This window comes from Protopterus annectens, chromosome 2.part1 (assembly GCF_019279795.1).
Source record: "Protopterus annectens isolate FY-2018-M chromosome 2.part1, PAN1.0, whole genome shotgun sequence".
Classification (NCBI taxonomy): domain Eukaryota; kingdom Metazoa; phylum Chordata; order Ceratodontiformes; family Protopteridae; genus Protopterus; species Protopterus annectens.
The window spans coordinates 658,395,800-658,419,716 of record NC_056729.1 but is presented as its reverse complement, the minus strand read 5'-3'; the positions used below and the strand labels follow the sequence as shown (position 1 = coordinate 658,419,716).

The following is a 23,917-nucleotide window of genomic DNA, read 5'->3' as shown; positions in this document are numbered from 1 at the left end:
AAATATCCATATCCTTCTCGGTAGTAAACTAATCCATAAATTAAGCTGAATATCATCCCATACTTGTCTTAAATATGGGATACTGGGCAATCTTTCAAATGAGACATTAAAGCGAGGTTCTGTCTACCAGATCTTTCAGTAGCACTAGTGGATTTCTAAGATCCCACAACACTTATAAAAAAGAGAGGAATTTTTCTGGTGCCCTGGCCAAATCAACTATCACATTGGTTCTCCCTTGAAAACAGTCTATACTCTTAATGATTTTAATCCAGACAACAAAGTATTAATAAAATATAAAATAAATATTGTTCATTTCCCTAGTTTTTTTTGTGCAGTTAAACATTTAAAATTGGTATGATGCATTTGTGTTTTACTATTTACAAATATAATTTACAATCACACATTCCTTTAGCCAATAATACCATGGTTGGAACAATTTGGGGACTGTTCTGGTCATACACATACAGAAAACCTGCTGAACACACATGTCAGTAATTTCTGTTATGCAGAATTTTTATGTGGAATTTTTTAATTGTTTTGCACCTGGATACCTAAGCAAGCATACAAGCACCTATGTGCTATGACTGGTATCCATGCATACCTAATATTATAGTATGGGAGAGATTTGGGTTCACAGTTCACATGCGGTGATTGGGACAATCCAGATAAATGGCTGGGATGTTGAGAGGTGATGATGACAATCTCTAAATCATATTAAATTTATACCATACAAGTCCGCCATCTTAAAACAGTAGACACAGCACATATCTGGGGCTCTGTGTGACTCTTGCCCCATGCTTTAAACCCTTCATGAATTCCTGCCAAAAAGATGGATATCAGTGAATCTAAGAAGTATTCTTCTTCTTCTTTCGGCTTTTCCCAGTTAGGTGTCGCCACAGCGGATCATCATGATTGGCAGTGGAGTTTTACGGTGTCAAGTTGCCAGCCCGGCGCCCAACCTTCCACAAAAGGCACACACACACACACACACACACACACACACACACACACACACACTCACACCTAGGGCCAATTTAGTGTGTCCAATCCACATACAGCATGTCTTTGGGATGTGGGAGGAAACCAGAGCACCCGGAAGAAACCCATATGACCACAGGGAGGACATGCAGACTCCACACAGAAGGCACCCCGGCCGAGGACCGAACCGGAGAACCTCTTGCTGTGAGGTGGCAATGCTAACCACCAATGCATGCACCACCATGGCCGCCCAGTGAATCTAAGAAGTATAATGGAAACAATTAGCCATACCAGACTGCTAAAATTAGCTTTTATTACACTTTTCAAAACAAGTATGCAGAATAATATAAAAGTATGTTTACTGCATACATCAGCAAACACGTTTTTTATTAGTAATGTAAAAATATTTGTAAATAGGGTTAAAAATATTTGAAGATCACCTGAGGTATTTCAAAAATTAAAACAAAAGAATGACAGATTCAAAATGAATGAACTGCTTCTAGTGGTCAAATGTTGATGAGGAGACCACAGGGTATTATTTATAAAAAAATGGTACTCCATTGTTCAGTACTGTTCAAATGGTGACATACTGCATAAGGTCCTTGCCTTACAGACTCTATCATAGCTAGGGTGAGGCAAAGGGGACAGCCAGCTCAAGGGCAAAATGTTATGGTGCACAGCCATAAGATTCTAATCAATCTTAAGTGCAATACTTGCTTTTTGCTGCTATTGCATTTATTTTCAGACTGAAGTGCTTTAACACTCTGTGTGTGGCATAAACTATTGCAGTTGCTTGTTATAAATGTAGCAAGAAGTTTAATACAGTTTAAAAAATGCAGAAAAGTTTTTTTTTTGCCCCACAACTTAAAATTGAAGGGGTGCCATATAAGGGAATGAGACACCAGAAGAGCTAGCTATAGCACTGCTTAGAGACTCAAGGTTCAAGGATTGACTAAAAATGGTGTGTGAGTTGTGATGAGAGATGGGTTTCTGAAAATAGTGAGGGATATAACCAGCAATCAGTAACAGACTCATGGCACCAGACACCAAGGACACCACAGTTTTCATGATTTCAGCCTGTGCTCTACTCCAAGGTTTCAATGATGAAGATAAGAAGGCATTTGAGCTGCATTTGCAAGATGTCCTAAATAAAGCAGGACAAAATGGGTTGATCTTGGTAATGGGGGACCTGAATGCTCATATCGGAAGAAACAGATTTGGATATCAGAAGTGCCTTGTTCATATGGATGGAGAAACCAGAACAATGAAGGAGAGGCCCTTCTAGACATCTGTCTGCCAAATAGCTTTATAATGGCCACTGCATTGCTCTTGAAGAGAAACAGTAGCAGCACCTCATACAAGAGTGTTCAGCATGAAACTCATGCAAACCTCCTCCTAATTATGAAGTGGTATCAGGGTTAAATCAGAGACTGTAATGTCATTCCTAGTGAAATAGGCACCCCCAGGAAAAAACAGATTTGGCCACAGTCAGCTGCAAGCAGTAGTCAGAGATGACGTTAAGGTCAACAAAGACTAGGTTGGGGACTTAGAAGTTGATTGGAGTCAAATTGCAGGGGTTCAAGGGAATACTTATTTCTCTAGCATGACAGGAAGAACAAGATGTAAGAGGAGGATGAAGATGAAGTAAAAATAGGTAGAGTCAAAGAAGAGTGGTAGCATCTCAAAGCATCATGTCTGAGGACAATAGAACAGACATATGGTCAAGCAAGGTATGGAAATAAGGTTCCTAAGGAAAGCTGATTATTGAATGCAGACGTACTGGGAGTCATCAAAAGAAAAAAGTATAGGATGAAGTGAGTCTTCAAAATGCTGGGCTAAGCTAAAAAAGAAAAGGAATACTGGTTGGCAAATAAAGTGGCTAAGAACAGTCACAATGGAAAAGAACAAGACATAAAAGAAACTCTACCAGCTTCTGGGAGTTTCTCAGCAGATGACACAAAGGAGGTCTATTGGGTGTAAGGCAAAGGCAGAAAGATAAATAAGGTAACATTAAAAACAGCCCATTCACTAGTCCAGTGGACATCAAGGGCAAATGAAAGAAATACTTCAAGAAGCTTTTGAGTGAAGACAAGCCCACAGAGGCTGTACTACTGCATGCATAGCCTATGATGAAAGAGGAAAGAGAACCCATCCTAGAAGTACAAAATACAGTAAGGAAAATTGAGCCAGGGCAAGTGAAAGCCTCAAACAAAGTCACATCAGATATGATCAATATGATGGATGAATTACAGGAGAAATCGCTCCTATGGGTAGTCATTGCAATATGGAAAGAGTGCTATGCATCTTAGATAACTGGAGAATAACCAGTCTTTCCACAGTGTATAAGAACAAAGGGGACATTCACATCTGTGGGCAGCACAGAGGTTTAAAACACATGAAAGTGCTGGAGAGGTTACTGATAAATGAATATGCAGAACAGAAGAAAGCAAGGAAAGGAGAAATTTGACTCATAACAGGATGCAATACAACTGACCAGATGTTTGCAATAGACAAATAGTGGACAGGAAGTTTTACATATGGAAAAGAATCTAGCTGGGCATTCCTATACTTAGAGCAAGCATATGATAAGTTTACAAGAAGCTGATTTGGGCAGTCCTACAATGGTTACAAACACCAACTTGCAGCTAAACACCAAAGACTTAAACATAAAAATCAGCACCAATGACATTAGCAAAGAATAAAGTCAGTCCACAAGTTATCCCAAGTGATCCTAAGTTCTAGTTAATGATTATATTCAGGCACAGGGAATAGCAGGCAATCAAATACAAAAATGAAGAGAAATTAAATAAAAACAAGTGCTTTCGTTCAGTATATTAAATGGAACTTCTACAGAAATGCTTCTAAAAAACAGACTAATTTCAAACAGACCACCAAAAATTGGTCACATGACAAATTAAATAACCCTTGTTAAAACCATTTAAAGCAGCCTTCACTAAAAGTCTTGTTGTATAACTATTGTAAATATTAAATATACACAATTTATTTAAAATGAAATAAAATACAATTAAAATGTACCAAATTTAAGTAAATATACAATTATAAATATAAAAAAAAATTTTAAATGCCATCTGTCAGCAGATAAAACTATATAAAAAAATGGATAAATGTATGTGTATATAACCCAGTATTTTAAGCCTACCTATCAAGGGCTCTAAGTTTTAAAAGACAAACTATGGAACAATGTTCCTTGAGACCTTGGGAAATTGTTTTTTGAATGAATGTCAATTTATAGAAAGTATGTTTCTACAAAGGTTCTATCCCAAAACCATGGTTAGAAACTTAAAAGAAGAGGTTATACTTAAAACGTGATCAGGGTATTTTAACCCCATTCTATTGGTTGCCCTTCTTAACTGTAATAGATGTCAGTCTGCAGATAATCTTCAAAACAATATGTCAAATTGTTCCATTTTCACTACTTTTAGCTTTCAAAGTGAATTTATTAAATGGGTTGTGGTAAAGAATTGGGAAATTTTTAATGAGGATGGGGAAACCAATATGTGGTATGGCAATGGACCAGTTATAGTATACTGTAAGGGAACTTGTCTAAAAACACTTTTAGAGAAGTACTGCTTTGACGCTGCTGTTACTACTAAGAGTAAGAGTAAATGTTGTTTCTGCCACTACTGTAAATTCATTAAAATTGGTCATGAATTTATGGTTAATGGCAGGTAATTTCAGATGAAATAGAATTTTTGTCTGTCCAAAGGCTTGTTATATTTAGCTGTTTGCCAGGGCTGTTACGGATTTTATACTGGTAAAACTGAGCGGACTTTAAAACAACAAATGTATGAGCATGTCTATGATATAAGAAATAATAGGAATACTAATGCTCTAGCAAAACATATCATGGCTAACCCTGGCCATGAGTTTAAATTTGCTGGTTTAGAACAAATGTTACCTAATAGTAGAGGGGGAACTTGGTACCTTTTGTTAAAAGCCAGGGAACTATACTGGCAATTGTATTTAATGCCTTTAGACATCCAGGTCTGAATGAACATTGCTCTATAGTTTGTCTTTTAAAACCTTGATAGCTTGATAGCTAAGCTTAAAATATTTGGTTATACACACCTACATTTATACATGTTTATATAGTTTTATCTGCTGACAGATGGTGTTTAAGATGGTTTTCTATATTTATATTTTACCTATTGTAAGAGTATACTAAAGGGTTAAAAATTTATTTACTGACAATAAGCAGAGAAGTAGAAAAATAAACTAGTTACTACATGCTTGGCATCCATGCTGTGTGACTAACTGTTCCATGACTAGCACAGCTGCAAGGAACTGCAGATAAGGATGGCTCTCTAATTCCTGAAGTGATTACTAGCACAGGTGTATGGAAGACCAGAGACAGGAATGACTGCCTAAGTCTTGAAGGATGTCACATAACCTTGAAACAGAACAAAAATCAGCCAATCAGTGGACTGCATGATATCAATCAAATACCAAAGTACTGACTTTAAAAGATTACTTGAACAAATGGATCCAGATGGCAAGACAAAAACTGTATAAAAAGACTGTAAAACTAAATGTTGGTAGCTGGGTATTTGTAGGAACACAGTTCTGAGTTAAATGGAGACTCATCATCTGCATCTGTATCGAGAAGCAAACCTTGTACAGTAAAAAGCTGTAAGCTTTAACGTGTGGTATGTGCCATTTATTATATAAATAAGTTGTTTTATTACTAACTCTGCTCAACTAGGTTAAAGTACAGAACAGTATTATAAACTATACTTTTTCTAAAATTTATCAGTGGTGAGCCTAGCCTATATTCCACCACAGAGGGAGTGGTACACTGCAGGGGGTCACTCCAATAAAGGCACAGTAACTAAATTTACTTATATGAGTGAGTCCTGAATAAGAGCACTCTAGTCTTATATGGCTTCCAGCAGTACAGTTTTTCAGATGTCTGAATCCGGAGTGAGACTGCTGTGCAGTACAGTCACAGTGCAATAAATTCTCCAAGTCAGTGAATTTCAAGGTTTTGAATCTGCAGCTGCCAGTTTCATTTCATCAGTTTTTTGAGTGACTACAGGGGAATTTCCAGCCATCTGTAAACAAACAGCCTGATCACCTGTCTATTTGCTGTGTGATAATACTTTTTTTCTGTGTCAAATACAGTATAGATGCCATTAAGGACCACAGTAAACATGTAAAGATAGTTTTACTCAATGTAGCAGAACAACCAGATAAAATTTGGGGCAAAATGCAATGTTGGCATGAACAGCATATTGGTAAATGTAAAACCTTATTAGGGTAAGTTAATGTACATGCATCATGCAAATGGGTTACAATGTTTGACTGGTATCACAAACAAAAGAATGTGTGGTATGACAGTAAATGTTTACTGTATGAGTCATATGAAACTGCTTTCTGTGTGCAATGTCATAAAAGTACAGTTCAAACCATTATTGAAAAGTTAAACTGTAGGGAAACATCTTCTCATGGTAAAGAAGTAGGTGAGGGTAATACACTTACATTATCTCCAGATATTAAACAGTTATGTCCTGTCACTACATGTGAAACATTAATTTCACAGAACAGCAATCAATTCAGTTACTAACAGAATCTCCTGTAGATCTTGTTTCACCCTTTAAAGAATATGCACAAAAGTGCAATGGAGCCACTGTACAAGAAAAGACAGATAAGGACAGGGGCCAAGGTTGAATTGGCAAAAGAATTTAATAAACTCCTAAAAGACAAATAAAATGAGTTCAGGAAGTTTAGACAAGATGCACAAACAGTTCGTCAAAACTGCACAGGGACTCTGCAATCAGCAGAGCAGAATACTGAAAAGTATCAGAAAGCTTGTGAAGAATTACAGGAAGAAATTGAAATGCTTAAGCTGCAGTTACAAGACAAGGAAAATCTGGTTAGTGAATATCATAAAACCTGTAAAGAATTACAGAAAGAAAGTTCAGATCTTAAGGAACAGTTACACGACAAGGAAGATCTGGTTAGCAATGTTCAAGATAAACTAATATGAGCTAATGCTCAATTAAAAGAGTTAAAGAAAGAACTGTAAAAGACAAAGCCAGTATGTCTTTCTTGTATGTGATAATTTCATTGTTGTTTTGGTTTTAATAGATGTTTTTGAGTTGATATAGTGCACAAGTAATTTTGAATAATGTTTTTAGATATGTGTGTATGGAACATTAAACTCTTAAAATATTTTGATTGTGTAAGCACAAAGAATGAGAGAGATTGGATAGCCAGTAATTGGCATAATTATATAATTTGTAATGTGTCATTCATTCATTTGTCTGAAGAAGCAGTTAATGAAAAACTGTGAAAGTGCTAACATTTTATTTTATTTATGTTATTTTATTTTACATTTGTTGACTGGGGTAGTCTAGCTGGATATATATCCATTTTCAGTAGAGGCCGGGGGGAGAAAAGCTCCACACAGATATACAAAAGTATAAAAAGTATAAAAAAATATTGTTACATGGTAAAATATAGGATTAATAAACCAAATAAAACAGGTAGTTATTACATTTCAGAGATCAAAGCACTTAAGAAAAGTAACAGTGAACATAATATTGCTTAAGAAAGCTAAAACAGATATAATACAGTAAGTGTTATGTACAATAGTTCACATCAGGTTGAAGGATTTAAGCAATAAGTTGATTAGAGTTTAAATAGTGTCAGTCTTAATTACAAGACTAAGTATTTAAATGTTTGGAAGTTTGGTTAGAAGAGGAAGAAACAGGGGTGAAGATGGTTGTTAGTCAGGGTTACTACAAGGGCATAGCCGGTGCATTTGGAGGTATTTTTTAAGTTTTTGTTTAAATTGGGTAACAGGTTCCATTTTTTTCCTGCTGTGTTAGTAAACAGAGAGTCAACAGCTGTATTATTAGACTTTGTTAAGCTAGCAAGGAGTTTGCTAGAAGAATGTAAGGAGTTCAGATTATTATATGGGATTAAGAGTTTTGAGAGTATAGGGGTATTATTGGGTTGATGAAATATTTTGTGGGCAGTTATGAGTTGGGGGATTATCAGATGGTTTTGGAATTCCAGCCAGTCTAGTTGCCTAAGATTACAGCAGTGGTGAGTTCTGAAGGGATTGCCAGTAGCGAATCTGGCAATATTATTGTAGGAAGTTGCTAATTTGTTGAGGTTAATTTTCTTAAGGTTGGTAAATATAGGTGAGGCATACAGAAGGGTGGAGATTAGATGGGAGTAAGTGATCTTGGCTCTGGCTGTTGAGGTTAAAAAAGGTTTTATTCTATATAAGGATCCTATTTTTCTGTTGACCATTTTAATGGTGTTGTTTATATGGTGATCAAATGAGAGATTATTGTCAATGGTTATTCCTAAAAGTTTGGTGGTAGAGTCAGGGGAAAATGACAGTGCCATTATTTGAAGAGATTGAGAAGTCTAAGGGGGTGGACCTAATAGTGGGTGAAAAGAGAAGGAGTTTTGTTTTTTTGGCATTAAGAAAGAGCGTTTGTTAAACCATGTTTCCACAGTGTTGAAAACATTTTGAGTAAAAGAATATAGTTCAGTTGGAGAGGTTGCTGAGCATATTAGTGTGGAGTCATCTGCATATTGAATGCAGGTGGCTTGAGGAATTGCTACATGGAGATTATTAATAAATAAAGAGAAAAGAAGTGGTCCAAGAATGGAGCCCTGAGGGACCCCAATGGTGACAGGTAAAAAGGAAGAAATTTGATTTTCCCAGAGAACTGCCTGTTGCCTATTGCTGAGGTATGATCTAAACCATTTAACGGCCAGAGAATCAAAGGAAAGAGATTCAAGAATATTGATTAGGAGGGTATGGTTAACCATGTCGAACGCTTTAGAGAGGTCGATGAAGAGTGCAGATGAGTTTATGTTTTTGTTGCGGTTTCTATTGATGGTATCTGTAAAGGATAGGAGGGCAGTAGTGGTACTCTGTGATGGCCTAAAGCCATGTTGGCAGCTTGCTATTAAGTTATGTAGAGATAGATGATGTAAAAGTTGGTGGTGAATGCATTTCTCCATAATTTTTGCTAAGGGTGATAAGAGAGCAATTGGCCGATAGTTAGAGTAATCATTAGAGTTCCCACCTTTATGTAAGGGGATAATGTGGGAGATTTTCCAAATATCTGGGATGGTTCCTTCTTGGATTGTCCTATTTATAAGTATAGATATAGGGTAGGCAATTACTTTGGCTGCTTTTTGCAGATATTGGGAAGGAAGTTCGTCAGCAGATGGAGTACATGGCTTAAGTTTATGAACAAATTTATAGATGAGAGAAGTAGAGATGGGTTGTAGTTTGAAGTTAGAGGAAGAGTGTGGTAAGTTGATGGGAAGGTTAGAGTTTTCAGAGATAAGTTGCCTAGCTAGAGATTGTATAGTCTCAGTGAAGAAAGAGTTAAAGGTACTGGCAGTTTGATGAGGAGTATTTGGATCTGCATCAAGTGGGGTGGGTGTTCAGGAGTTACCTGGGGAAAGGAGCTTATTTATGCAAGACCAGAACTTTTGAGGATTATTTTGATGAGTTTGTTGAAGTTTACAGTAGTAGTTTTTTTGTCTGTAAGTATTGCCTTTTTTGTACTATTTCTAAGCTGCCTAAAATGGAGATGATCAGAGCTATTTCTATTAGATCTCCATTTGGCCCAGACTTTGTTCCTAAGTAGAATTTGATTTCTAGTTTCATTCGAGAGCCATGGGGCTGGGTTGGACTTCCTTCTGATGGAACGTTTAGGAGTGTGCTTATCAAGAATAGATAAGAAAGTAGTGTTAAAATACTTTACAGCCTCTTCAAGTGGAAGGGATTTTAAAGGGTTCCAGTTGCATGCTCTGAGCTCAGCTTGAAATAATTATGTGTCAAAGTGTTTTGTAGGGCTTGCTGTCCTAAAGGTGGGTGGGTTTGGAAAGTCTTTCTTTTCTCTTGTGATGTAGGTCAAAGAATGATCACTTACATCATCTGGCAGGGTTTCTATTTTGTAACTTTGTTTAACTTTGTTTATGAGTATCCAGTCTAAGGTACTCTCTTTTTTATTAGGTTTGTTAATTCTTGTTGTAGAGGTTATGGTTTGGGTAAAGCCATGCAGGTTGATATGAGAGGAAGGATTTTCAGCACTAACACTTTTCCAGTCAGTGTTAAAGTCGCCCAGTATTATTGTTTCTTGGGGGTAAGTAGAAGACACCCAACTAAGAAAATATATATATTATTGCCAGGTGGTATGTAAATACAGATAATGTACAAAGATTTGTTAGTGTTGATAGTTATGAGGACTTCTGCGTTGCTATCCTGGGTTGGATAGGATGGTAGGGTAGAGATGTGAAGTCCATTTTTAAATAGAATTGCTACACCACCACCTTTACATTTTGTTCGGTCTAGTCTCACTATATTATAGCCTTGGGGAATAATTTAATTGTCTTTCAATTCTGGTTTTATCCAAGTCTCAGTGAGGCAAAAGATATCAAAGGAGTGATTATCTAGGAGGGCATGAAGGTGAGGTACTTTATTATTGATGCTTTGGATATTCAGATGCCCTATTAGGAGAGAGCTGTTGAGTTTGGGGTAAGTTGTTTGGATTGTAGGGTTGGTAGGGCCAGGGTTGGGGTGGATGTCGCCATCTTTTAAGGAGGGATTATTTAGTTTTGTTACTGAGTTGTTTCTAAGGTAAGTTTGAATTTTCATTTTTTTTTTCTGAAGGTATGTTATGTTTAATGTGGGAGAGTCTGTGGTATTTAGGTAGTAGGTAACTAGGAGTGGAAGTTATGTTAGAATGTCTATTTAGGGATATGTGTGTGTAAATTGTAGTTTGTTTGTGGGAATGGTTAAGCTGGAAATAGTGCAGTTTTTCAAAGAAGGTAAGAAGGTAGGCTGAGAAGAGGGTAGTTAAGAGTATAACTGTAAGTGTTAGCTTGGCTAGATTAGGGAGAGGCATATTTGAGAAAATAATAAAATAAGAACTTGAGTCTAGGGATAAAAGGAGGGAGTAAGATGTGGAGGAGAGGAAGATAAGAGGATACAAGAAGAAAAGAGAGGGGGCACTAAGATATACAAGTTAAGAGTAGGAGGATATGGTAGAAGTACCCTAAGGAGTGGCTTATTGTGAGTGATTGTTAGAGGGTAGTTGTGTGGCTAAAGTATATGGGGTAGGATGAACTATGGGATTGGTTGGAAGAGAGAGAGGGTGTGGTTAGGGAAGTATAAGTGTAGGACCCCTGGGGTGGGTGGGAATTGGGGGTAGGTTAGGGGAGCGAAGTGAGCCCGTAGGGCAAACAGAGCAGGTTACAGCTGAGAGAGGTGGAGAGGCAATCAGTTATGGAGAGAGACGGAGTTCTACAGGCATAGGAAAGGTAAGAGACATAAGCTGTTACTAAGTAGCAGAGAAAAAAGGAGAACAAAGGTATAGCTGCGCTGGGGGGATAGCTATGTAAGACATAAAACAACATGTTATCATATTTAATAAAACATATGTTTTATTAAATTTATTTTATTATATGTTACCTTTGCATTGCTTTGGTTTACTCATTTAGGAGTATATTTTCTAATATGCTTACATTCGAGAATGGGTAGCATACACAGCAGGATCTGATGTATGGACATGTGCTTTACTTTGATGTTTTTAGACATTTATTCCCAAATGCTTTAAAACCTTCATCCAGTTAAATCAGAATGCTTATAAATTAGACAGTAAAGTAGGGCGCATGACCGCTATTCTCATGGCATACACACAGAGGCAGCCCCTCACAGCTAAGTTTTTAGATAATTTCAAAATCACCATCTCAGATAAATTAAGGGAGCAAGCTGAACATTTTAATCTAGTGTGCCAGATAATGTATCCAAAGTTGGAGAGACACATGCAACAAAGGGAAATACAAAAACAATAATACATTGCTTTTTAGAGCAAGTAAAAGGGGTCCCAAGGGGTATTAAATATATTTATGAGGAAAATTCAAATACCCTCGCTGGCTTAGTACAAAGACTGATGAGGGGACAGACAATGGCCAATGATGGGACATTACACTCACATCATAGTTTTGCGTTAAGGAAAAGTAGCGAGCCATTTGAGGTAATAAGTGAGGTAAAAGGTCGAGGTAGAGCATGATGGTGTGATCAACTGCCATCAGAGAGAGCCATGTCAGCACCACAAGCTTCATGATTAAAAACAGGTGATGTGCAAAAGGTGCCAATGTGCTTTTTCTGTAAAAAAATAGGACATGTTAAACAAATCTGTGACCATTACAAAGTTTGGCTTAAGAAAAAGGAAGAACAGGGCATGTTTGCAAACACAGAGCCAAAAGATTCACAAGACAAGTCAGAAAAACAAGTCAATGTACAGAGACCTTACAATATTGATAAAGGCAGTTATAATGTTCATCAGTACACAGGGAAAGGGGATGCATGTCCCATAGATTTCCAGGCAGCTTCAGCTCTAAATCCAAAATATTTTGAAGAGCAGGCAATAGAGATAGCTAGACAACAGTTAAGGAAAGAGATTAAAAAATCTAAATATGTGGATCAATCAGACACATAGGAATATGATAAATAAAAACATGCAGTGTGCCATGTTGCATTTGACAATAAAGGTGAGGATGAGTGGATTCCCTTACAATAGGGATGGCCCCCCTACTCTGGTATCTTTCCTGACTACCTTTAAAAAGGGTCAAGACAGATGACCACTGATTGATATCTGGGTAGATGGGCCACTATGGCAAAATATTTTATTGGATACAGGAGCGACAGTATCCATCACAGACAGTTGCCTATAAATCCTACAAAAATGTTTTGCATCTCGGCATTTAATGGTATGGGATTCTATGCCACAAGTAGCCATGATGTAGACATAAAGTTTCACAAAGAAGAGCAATGATGGAAGGGTGCATTTTTGATGTATCCATCCTGTTCATCTACCATTATTGCTATGGACATTTTAGGACCTTTGGTCATAGTAATTGATTTGCATAACAATATTTTGTGGATTGGAGACAGGGAAAAAGGAGAGGGAGAAGTAAGTGCAGTTTGTTGTGCAATCTCTCTACCTGAGAAATCTGGCAAGCCTACAGGACATCTAAATACAGACAGTGCAGATGGGTGGGAGCATTTATAACAACAATTCTCAAACCTGTGGTCCAAGGACCCAGTGATTGTGGCAAATTAGAAATGCCAATAGTGGTGGGTAGTGATCAAGATTACACACCATGATTTAAAAAGCAGTATCCATTTCTAGGGAGGCAGAGGAACATACAGAAAAATGTATTACAGAATGGGAAAAGGAAGGAATCATACAAAAAGGCAGTCCTACAAACTCACCAATCTGGCCAGTTAAGAAGAAAGATGGTAGTTGCAATCTTGTTATTGGCTTACAAAAGTTTAATCGGTATGCAACACCTAGAGCACATCTAATTCCAGGAGTTCCAGAACTGGCTGCAAGTATTAAACTACAATGGTTTACAGTAATAGATTTAGCAAGCAGCTTTTTCACTGTACCACTCAGAAAGAGAGACTGGCCACGATTTGCCTTTACATTTGAAAACCAACAATATGTCATGACGAGGTTACCTCAGGGATTTCAGTATAGTCCAGTTATTTTTCAGCAAACAGTAGGATCCATTCTGCAACATTTGGAAAAAATTGATTCAGTACTGCATTACACTGATGATATATTAATTCAGTCTGAAACAGGGGAGGAGCATGTATAGCTTCTTAAAAATGTTTTTCATAATCTGCAGCAGGCAGGGTTTAAGGTTAAAAGTGAAAAAAGTCAGTTCATGGCACAGGAAGTTAAATTTCTAGGTGCTATCATTAAACTATCAGGAAGGTCTCCTTGCCCAATGCAAGTGCAAGGCATTTCACAAATGGAAAAGCCATTGACAATAGCAGATTTGCACAAATTCGTGGGTACCATGAACTATAATTGGGAATTTATAGAGGATTATGCAGCTATGGCTGCTCCTTGATACAAAATGTTACATGAACAAAATAACTCCACTCTTTTAGAGTGGGGTCCTCATGAAAATGAAGCATTTTCACAAATAAAGGTAAAGTTGGCACAAGCTACAGAGTTAATGGCACCCACACCCATGTTACCATTTGTATTACAAGCAGCAGAAAAAGACATTATCTGTTGTACTATTACAGAAATGGCCACATGGTGGCGACAGTAGAATGGAATAAACATTACATCCAGTCTCCTTCTGCAGCAGGAAAATGACACCAGCAGAAATAGGCCATCATCTATGCATTCAGTAATTGTTAGCCATTTACTGCGGCATTAAGCAAGCTGAGTATCTGACAGTATTTTCCAGCATTATAGTACAAATACCGCACCAAGCAGTAAAAGTTCTGATAGACAATTTTTAAATGAATAAAATCACGGATGGTATTAGTCACGCAGTATTTGCAAAATGGATAGCACTTTTCAGAATGAAAACTGTCACCATATAGACAGGGGACAAATATTATTTGTCAAATCACATGGGATATGAAGGAAAACAGCATAACTGCTTAGAAAAAAATAATGTCACCTGACGTACAATTTCAGGCATCTGATTTTGACCATTTTAAGCTATCTGTCTTTGTGGACGGAGCACGGTTTTGGGACAAAGGTAAATATTGAACAGGATTTCCCATAGTTACAGAGAATGCAAAGCTAGATTCTCCTGAGCTAATCAAGTGACCAGGTATATGTCAGTTCAGAGAGCTGAATTAGAGGCAGTAATATATGTACTCGGGTATTACAATCCTATTAACATTTTCTCAGGCAGTGCTTATGTAGTAAATTCTTAAAGACTGCATATGGACATTGGGTAAGGCGAGGATTTGTAGACAGTGCAGGCAAACCATTATGGCATGGTGAAGTATTAGAAAACATATATAAAGTAATAACAATGTCATATCAGCAGGGACAATACAGCATTTTAAATGTAAAAGCCCACCAAAAATTGAAAAGTGAAACTTTCAAGTTAAATGCATTACCTGACACATTGGCAAAACAAGCAGCACAAAAGTGGACAGAGTTTCCAGGATATGCATATAGCAATGAAGATGTCATAGCCCTAAAAGAGCTAGATGAACAGTCAATTGAGGAAGATCTCATAAATATTCAAAAGAAGCAGGATTTAAAAGAAGAAACAGACCAGTGCATTATTACAGGAACACCACCAAAAGAGTACTCTGCATACTCCACTACAAAAGGATTGCAGCTGCCTTATGTGCCATTTCAGACAGCATGTCAGTTGGTCAAGTTAAATCACCAAACATTAGGACATTTACGGCTTAATAAGCTATGTGCAGTTGTAAAAGAAAATAATTAGAATCCAAATTTAAAAAAGGTCTGTAGGCTAATTTTAGAAGAATGTCTAATATGTTTGCAGATAAATGCTAAAAGTAAAAAAACTCAGTTATATCGAGTACAGCCAGCAGATAGCCCATGGTATGCAGTTCAAATAGATTTTGCATGTCCTTTGCCAACAACAAAGGGAGGTTGCAGATACCTAACTGGTAGTAGTGGAAGTTTTCTCAAAATGGTTAGAGGCAATTCCCACTAAAACAAAGACAGCAAAGGCAACAGCGGAAGCCTAATGGTGAAATATTTTCTGTCATTGAGGGTGGCCAAGAATCATTGAATCGGACAATGGTCCACAGTTTGTTAGTGATTTAATAACGCAAATGTGTAATTTCTTAGGAATTCAGCAAAGATTTCATGTGCCTTATCACCCACAGTCAAAAGGAATCGTAGAACAAATGAATTGTATGCTCAAATAGTGTCTCAGAAAAGCATGTCTTGAAAAGGGAAATGCATGGGTACAACATTAACTGGGCATTCTTATGGGCATAAGGGCAGCACCCAACAGTAAGGCAGGAAAATCTCCTTATGAAATCATGACATGGAAAAAATGCCATTGCAGTTGCCCTTTGATCCTGACACACCAGATGGTAGACTTGTGTTGGAAATCAGCAAGCATCAGCAATGGTTAAAACAACTTACAGAAGTATGTGATTACAATGCAAGAAAGCAAGCTTTCCGTCTATATCAAAGGTCCCAATATTATCACTGGAAGAAACAAAGAAAGTGGAACAAAGGTATTAGTAAAAATGTTCCAGACAGAAGGGCTCTGAGATAGCAATTGGTAGGGACCATTGGTTCATTGGTGTACAAAGTAAAAGGTAAAAAGAAAAATAGAACAATTTTAGTGCATAGAGATCAAATCAGAGTAGTCAACAGCAGTGAAAAATAAAGTCAAAAAAGTCACATGCATGTATTTTATTTTCAGAAAATGAAAATTAAGCTCCCTAAAGTGCACCTGTTTGGAATACAGAAGAGTAAAAGGCAAACAAGAGTAAATCTAAATAATTATGTAAATAAATCTACATTTAAGCATGTGTTGGTTAGACCAATATCTATTTTATTTTTAACAGTTTTTTGTAATTGTATAATAGCACCAGGGATAGCAGAGACCCCAGATGAAAAGGTATGCAAAAGCAGTATCACTAATCTAAGGTTGTGGTGGGTACATGATACAACAAACAGAATGCAAGGTAGTTTTTCTTGACCAGAAGGACAGCAATGTCATGTTGGAACCCTTTTCTTTAACCAAAATGTAATAGTCTGGAAGACTGAAAGAGGACAGATATATGTCCAACTTTCACAACGTAAAGCAAATATATCCTTACAAAACAATGCTGCTATACAATGCTGTACATTGCAAGGGGAAAATACTCCTTCAATTTTATACTGACTGTATAAACAGTACTGCAGAAGGGTCTAAAACAGAGCTATGGGAGGGAAATATATTTGTCTGGATTAATGATTCAGTAATTATTAGAAGACAACACTCTTGCCTTTTTATTATCAGAACTTTTAATAATCATCCCACAGCCAAGCTTGATGAAGCACTTAGGGTACCATCAACATGTACGGTAGTAGGATAAAAATACCAGAACATAATAATACTTTTCAATATCTCATTTCATCCTGACAATACTGGCTGTAGCAGACAAAAAGCATGGTACGATACTCTTTTAGGGGGGAGGGGAACAGGTTTAGGTGCATTAAATTTGATTGATATAGAAATATTGGCAAACAGATTAAAATTAACAAGCCAGGATATTTCACAAATTGTACATTTACAGGCACAATGGTTGCCTACTATATGGACATCACAGAAGAGACACGTTTATTTTCAAAAAGAAGTTTTGCAATGTTTTAATGAATCTTTGACTAGCAGGTTAGGGTTTGATGTTAATGTTACTAAATTTGTAGATTGGACTAAATGTACTTTGCAGTCTTTGTATGTACGAATATAGAAAAATTCAATGCAAATAAAGTTAATGTCAAATAATGAATATGTGTGGAGAACAATTTTCAAAAAATGGATTTGAAGTACAAACTGGATTGAAATGTATGGGCGAAAAACAGTCTGTACAAATACATACTGTACAGGAAAATTTACACATTATAATGTGACAACTTCAAATGTAATGTGTCAAGTTGTAGTTTTACCATTTGTTTTTGGACTACCAATCTAACCATACCAGTATTGGTTATCCCAGTTAGAGGAAAATTATATTGATTTACAAAATAAAACTCACAAAATCAAACATTGTACTCATACAGCTAATGGACTGATATGTGGTTAGCACTCACCAGTGTATGAACCATGCTTTTTAAAACATTCTGTAAATTCATGTAAATGGACAGTGTTACCTTCCAGTTTTGAGATGTTTACTGAAATATCACCAGAGTTTGTGTGTATTGTAATAAATCTGAGTTTAACATTTACTAAACAATGTCCTTTTGTAGGTTGGCTTAATAATATAATACATTTGACATGGCATAATGAGACATATGTGTTCATTCCTGAAAGCAAAGTGGCAATGCCTTTGCGATGGAATCCACAATCATTGTCAATGATTAATGCAGAATTTCCATTAGAATATTACAGAGTTATAAATGAAAGTAAACAGTTAATTTAACAGTTCCATAAGGTTAATAGAACAATGCTAAGTCAAGAATTAAGTTCTGTAATTGTAAAAAAACAAACTGATTAAGTTAGCTGAGAAAACTGAAGCAGACACAGCCCATAATTGGTGGGACATTTTTACAGGATGGTCTGCAAAAGGAAAACAAGTTGCTTGACTGGATTATACACCCAATTCTGGTAGTAATGTTTGTTATCATTGTACTAACTGTGTGGAATTATGATTTGACCTGTTGTATCAAAAGAAAGCTAATGGTTTTGTTTCCTCGTGTGTTCTCTGTAAATCACAATGGAAATTATGATCTAACCAAAAACTATATATCAATGTAAACTGTTTTGTGTGTTTTGAAAACAAAAAGGGGAACTGTTAGAATATGTTAAAGGGTTAAAAATTTCTTTACTGAGAATAAGTAAAAAAAGTAGAAAAATAAAGTAGTTGCTATACATGCTTGGCATCCATTCTATGTGACTACAACTGTTCCGTGACTAGCACAGCTGCAAAGAACTGCAGATAAGAATGATTCCCTAATTCCTGAAGTGATTACTTTCACAGGTGCATGGAAGACCGGAGATAGGAACAACTCCCTAAGTCTTGAAGAATGTCATACAACCTTGAAACAGAAAAAAAAATCAGCTTATCAGTAGATGGCTTGACATCAAGCAAATACCAAAGTACTGACTTTAAAAGATTACTTGAACAAATGGATCCAGATGGCACGACCAAAGCTGTAGAAAAAGACTGTAAAACCAAATGCTGGTAACTGGGTATTTGTAGGAACGCAGTTCTGAGGTAAATGGAGAATCATCATCTACAGTAAAAAGATGTAAGCTGTAATGCATGGTACGTGCCATTTATTATATAAATAAGTTGTTTTATTAGTAACTGCATTCAAGAAGGTTAAAGTACAGTACAGTAGTATAACGTATACGTTTTGCTAAAATTTCTCACTTATATTTGGTACTTTTACATTTATTTTATTTTATTTTAAATAAATTGTGTGTATTTAATATTTAAAATAGTTATACAACAAGAGTTTTAGTGAAGGCTGCTTTAAATGGTTTTACCAAGGGTTATTTTATTTGTCATATGACCAAGTTTTGGCATGCTATTTAAACTGATTAGTCTGTTTTAGAAGCATTTCTGAAGATGTTCTATTAAATGTATGGGAGGAAAGCACTTGTTTTTATTTAATTTGTCTTCATTTTTGTATTTTATTGCCTGTCTTTGCCTGAACATAATCATTAAATAGAACTTTGGATCACTTGGGATACCTCGCGGACTTACTTTGTTCCTTGTTAATGTTATTGGTGCTGATTTTTCTGTTCCCAGTCCTACAATGGTTAAAAACCTCAAACACTCTAGTAGAATCAGTGCAGCAAACCTACAAGGACCCAACAGCAAAAATACATACAGTGTTTGGGCTCACATAGGGATACTCAGTGAGAGTGGGTATGCATCAGGTTTCACCTCTGACCCTGTTACTGATTATACGGGTAATGGTCAGCAAGCAGACTGGAGGGGACAGGTCAACAAAAATTTAAGCAGACTATGAACAGGAACATCAGCAGGTAATACAGGAAGAGAAAGCAAAGCTGAAAACACATGGGATGAAAGTGAGTACAAAAAAATACAGTGGCCATGGAAGCGTACTGAGGAAAAAAGAAGAAGCTGAACTTTGAGACAAAATGGAAATAGCAGAAATGATTAGCAGCTTCAGGCATCTGGGATGTGTGGTTGAGAAGAAATGAAGTCTGAATGTGGAAGTCAAGGTTAGGTTCAGAGATGCTGCAGCCAACTGGCACAGAGTAGTAAAGCATGAGTTGATCGAGTTGAAGTACCTGAGATGGGTAATAGGATGCATACTGTGAAACCAGTGAGGAAATTAGGAAATCAGAGAGGAAGCCAAAGTAGCCCCCATTGCAGAGAATGGCAACTATAGGCACAAATGGAAGAAAACAAAAGACAATTTGGTAAAGCAAAGTTGGGTAGAGGAAAGAAGAAGGTAAATGTAGATGAGGACAGCCTGACAAAATATGGATGGATTAAACAGGTGAACAACTGCAATAGTTAGACATGAATGTTAAGTGGTTAGAAGATTGCCTCTGAATTGAGAGAGGTAGTAACAATGGAACTGACACCCCACCTACATGTAAAAATATGGAAAATGGGGTTGATGATGGTGATGATAGTGATAATCATCTAGGGCTTGTATGCAGTAAATTCCACGTACAATACCCAAGGCATAACAGATCTCTTGGCATGTAGTTTCCAGAAATGCACTAGATAATCAAATGGCTACCTGAATCTACTACAGTGATTCACAAGCAGCTGAATCATAGTCCACACAAAAGTGAAACTGCACAAAGTGATACATTAGTACAAATTTATAGTTATGGCAGGGATAACAGAGCCTGTGAAGCTGATATGATAAGATCTGTGATGTGCTGCACCAAAATTGTGGCTGGCATGACATGAAGTGGGCAGCCGCCTGAGGCACAAAGTGTTATGGGGCAAAATCATCTCTTCATACATTGTATTTGTGATATCAACTGAAGTAGTGCACTCTGTGTTTAACATTTTAAAAAATGATCTTTAAATTTAAAGGCAAGCAAAGCAAGCAGTTTGTTACACTTTTAGTGGATGTGCATTGGCAGTCTAAACTGAAGTGATTTAGTTCTCAGTGTGAGGTATAAACTGTTTGCTACAGTTTCAAAAGAGCTGTGCTGTTGTTGTTGTTTGTTTGTTTGTTCATTTAAAGCTGAAGAGCAACTGTAAAAAATGCACCAGTTTGTTTCTTGTATTAGGACTGCCAGACTGGGGCAGGAGCTTTTATTTTTTTTCTCTTGCAATGTTTAAGGAGCATCGATAGAAAAAGAGAAGAACTGCTTGCTCCTTAAATTAGGAGCAGACCTTCTTCTTCTCCTCCTCCTCAACTTTAGGTACATGGTAGCAGATTAGCCAGCAAAACCTCTGTGTTAAATAGTATAGCATTATTGAGTAACAACATCATCCCTACAGTTGTCTGAAAAGTCAAATCATTAAATAAAAAAATAGGGATATAAAAATGTATCATGTAGTTGTATACTGTACAGGGTCTATACTGGATGCTTGAACTTTCAAACGTTCGAGTGTCATATGGTCATACCACATGATTGAACTTTTGAAAGTTTGAACATTTTAACGGAAATCTCCATACAGCGCAGAATGAGAACATTTCCCTTTTCTGCATTGCAGTGTGATCTCAGAGTTGGTATATTTAAAGAGCGGGGTGTGTGGTGGGCACAACACCCCACGTGAGAGGTGCAGGGGGGCTTGCCCCCTGCTTAAAAAGTTCAGGTAGGTTATTTGTGTAGTTTTTTTTTTTGGATGTTCAAACATTTAAAAGTTCAATCATATGTTATCGACCATATGACACCCGATCTTTTACAAGCTCGAGCATCCAATAAAGACCCTACTGTACATATAGCTATAGTTGTGCTGTCTACATGGGGTGCAGTCCCAGGAACAGTCTCCCCATATTTAAGCATATGCTACTGTTGAATAATCCAATGATATGGCTCTGTAGGCCTAAATAATTACAATCACCATTGGACATGACTGCAGACTACAGCAAACCATTGCACTGTAGTCAAATGGCAAAATCCGCACAGTATACAAGTCATTGTTGCAGGGGGTTCAATTGTTCTACATTGACAATGCAGGCTTTAGCTTATATTACTGTTTTAAAGTGCAGTGGGGCTGTACAATAAGGTAGAACAGTAGCATAAGCAAATGAATACGAAGTCTTAATTAGTTGAATACATGGACTAGTATGCAGGTACAGGTAATGAGGTTAATGTAATTCACACTGTTTTTTTTTTCTACATGAACCTGCATTGCACACTCCTGTGTACAAGTCAGGGTGCCCCACAGGTCATGCAGTACAGCTCCCTCCTTGTAGTTGTACACTGAAGCACTGTGGCATGGAAACGACAAAGACATACATAAAGAGGAATGGGTGCATTCATTTTTTTTCTTTCGTTCTAGCTTTTATCCATTTCATATGCTTCAGAGTGAACCCCAAGGTGAAAAAAAATGAGAAAAATACAAATAAATTTAAATATCAAGGTAAGTAAAGTAACAAAACCCACAAATATTATGCAAAACTCAATGAAAAATACAATAAACAATAACAAAAGTGACAATAGATGAAAACAGGCATTTGGAAATAAAGACAGTCTTCTAGGTACTATTAGTATACAATGGGAATACTTCAACAAATTAGATTTATTTTATAAATAACTGATAGAAAAAATAAAGTGGGGTTAGGTATCTGCTATACAAGAAACTTCTGTTTATACAAATAACTCTTTCACAAAATTTGAGAAATGGAAATAGAAAAGGTAAGCTATTGGAAGTTTGAGACTTGACAGTGAGAGTCCAAAAACTCTGACAAATTAAGCACATTCTTGCAGATAAAACAGCAAAGTTCATATCTTGCTATTATACAATAAAATAGTTTTTTGCAGGAGGGCATGCCTCCCTGCACCATAATGTGGGGGAATACACCCCCCCAAACACCCAGGCATATACTGACACAGACACACACACACACACACACACACACACATATATATATATATATATATATATATATATATATATATATATATATATATATATATGTATATATATGGGTCCCCTTCAGTAGATTGAACGTTTACAAGTTCGAACTACATATGGCCGAGACCATATGTTCGAACTTGTAAAAGTTTGATCGGACTGAATGGAGATCTCCGTACAGTGCGGGAAGGGAATATTTCCCATTCTCGGAGTTGGCATATTTAAGTAAGGTGGGTGTGGGGGGTGCAGGGGGACATATCCCCCCTGCTATAGACATTTAGTTTTGTGTTTTGTTGTTTTATTTGTTTTTACTTCAGTGTTCGAACTTTTCCAAGTTCGAAGATATGATCCTGGCCATATGTGGTTTGAACTTGTAAATGTTCGATCTACTGAAGTAGATAGATATATATATATATATATATATATATATATATATATATATATATATATATATATATATATATATATATATATATATATAGGTCTATATTACATCACCAAACACTTAAAAAAGTGAACGGTGATTAATCGACCCTATGTAAGTGAAAGCTTACAATGCCCCCACACCCCCTGATGTGGGGGGTGCTCCCACACCCACCTACTTAAATATACCAATTCTGAGACTGCACTACAGTGCCAAGAACAGCAAAGTAACGAAGCGGCCAAGTGAATTCTTTCCCAGGGAAAGAATTTGCTTAAAAGCCACTTCAATATTTGGCCTTTTCAGTCTTTTATGTCCGACCTAGACGCATTCGAAAGAATACATCTTCGGTCTTGTAATAGGAACTATATATATGTATATATATATATATATATATATATATATATATATATATGTATATATATATATATATATATATATATATATACACACACAAGCACATGTATGCATACTTGAAACACCCAAGATTATTTTTGGTAACAAGTCTACTATAGCAGATCAGTCAGTGCTTTCTGATTAGGTCAATTTTGCAAAGAATGACCATTCATTTCAATTTTAATTTTACATACCTGCAGCAAAGATTTAAGAAGCATTATCTGAATCAGCCGTATTCTGTCATCCCTAAAAGAAGGGGAAAAAAGCTGTTAAATACATAAAAAGATATCTGACACAAAGCTATTAGATATAAACATTGTATGCTATCAATAAATCAGAAAGCTATATAGGAATAAATAACTCCCTCACCTTCACTTTATACAAATGTAATCAGATCCAAGCTTTCCTCTACTAAAACAATGTTACATACTAGAACCTTTATATATTCACATATACCATAAGTTTAAAGATGCCTCACATGTAACTACACTGTCAGGCTCAAACAACAGAAACTTTTTTTCTAAATATTGTAATTCAAATGCTTGTTTGCTCTGCTATTACTGCCTGTTGTT

At 36.5% G+C, this 23,917-nt stretch overlaps 1 protein-coding gene across 1 annotated transcript in view; it reads right to left on the bottom strand.

Annotated features, from left to right (window-relative positions):
• The window catches only part of EFR3B (EFR3 homolog B), a 2,101,782-nt gene that overhangs the window by 414,620 nt on the left and 1,663,245 nt on the right, over positions 1-23,917 (bottom strand). Inside the window, exon 12 of the mRNA XM_044062396.1 lies at positions 23,540-23,591. Coding sequence (XP_043918331.1) covers positions 23,540-23,591 — 52 coding nt within the window. The remainder of the gene's footprint in view (positions 1-23,539; positions 23,592-23,917) is intronic.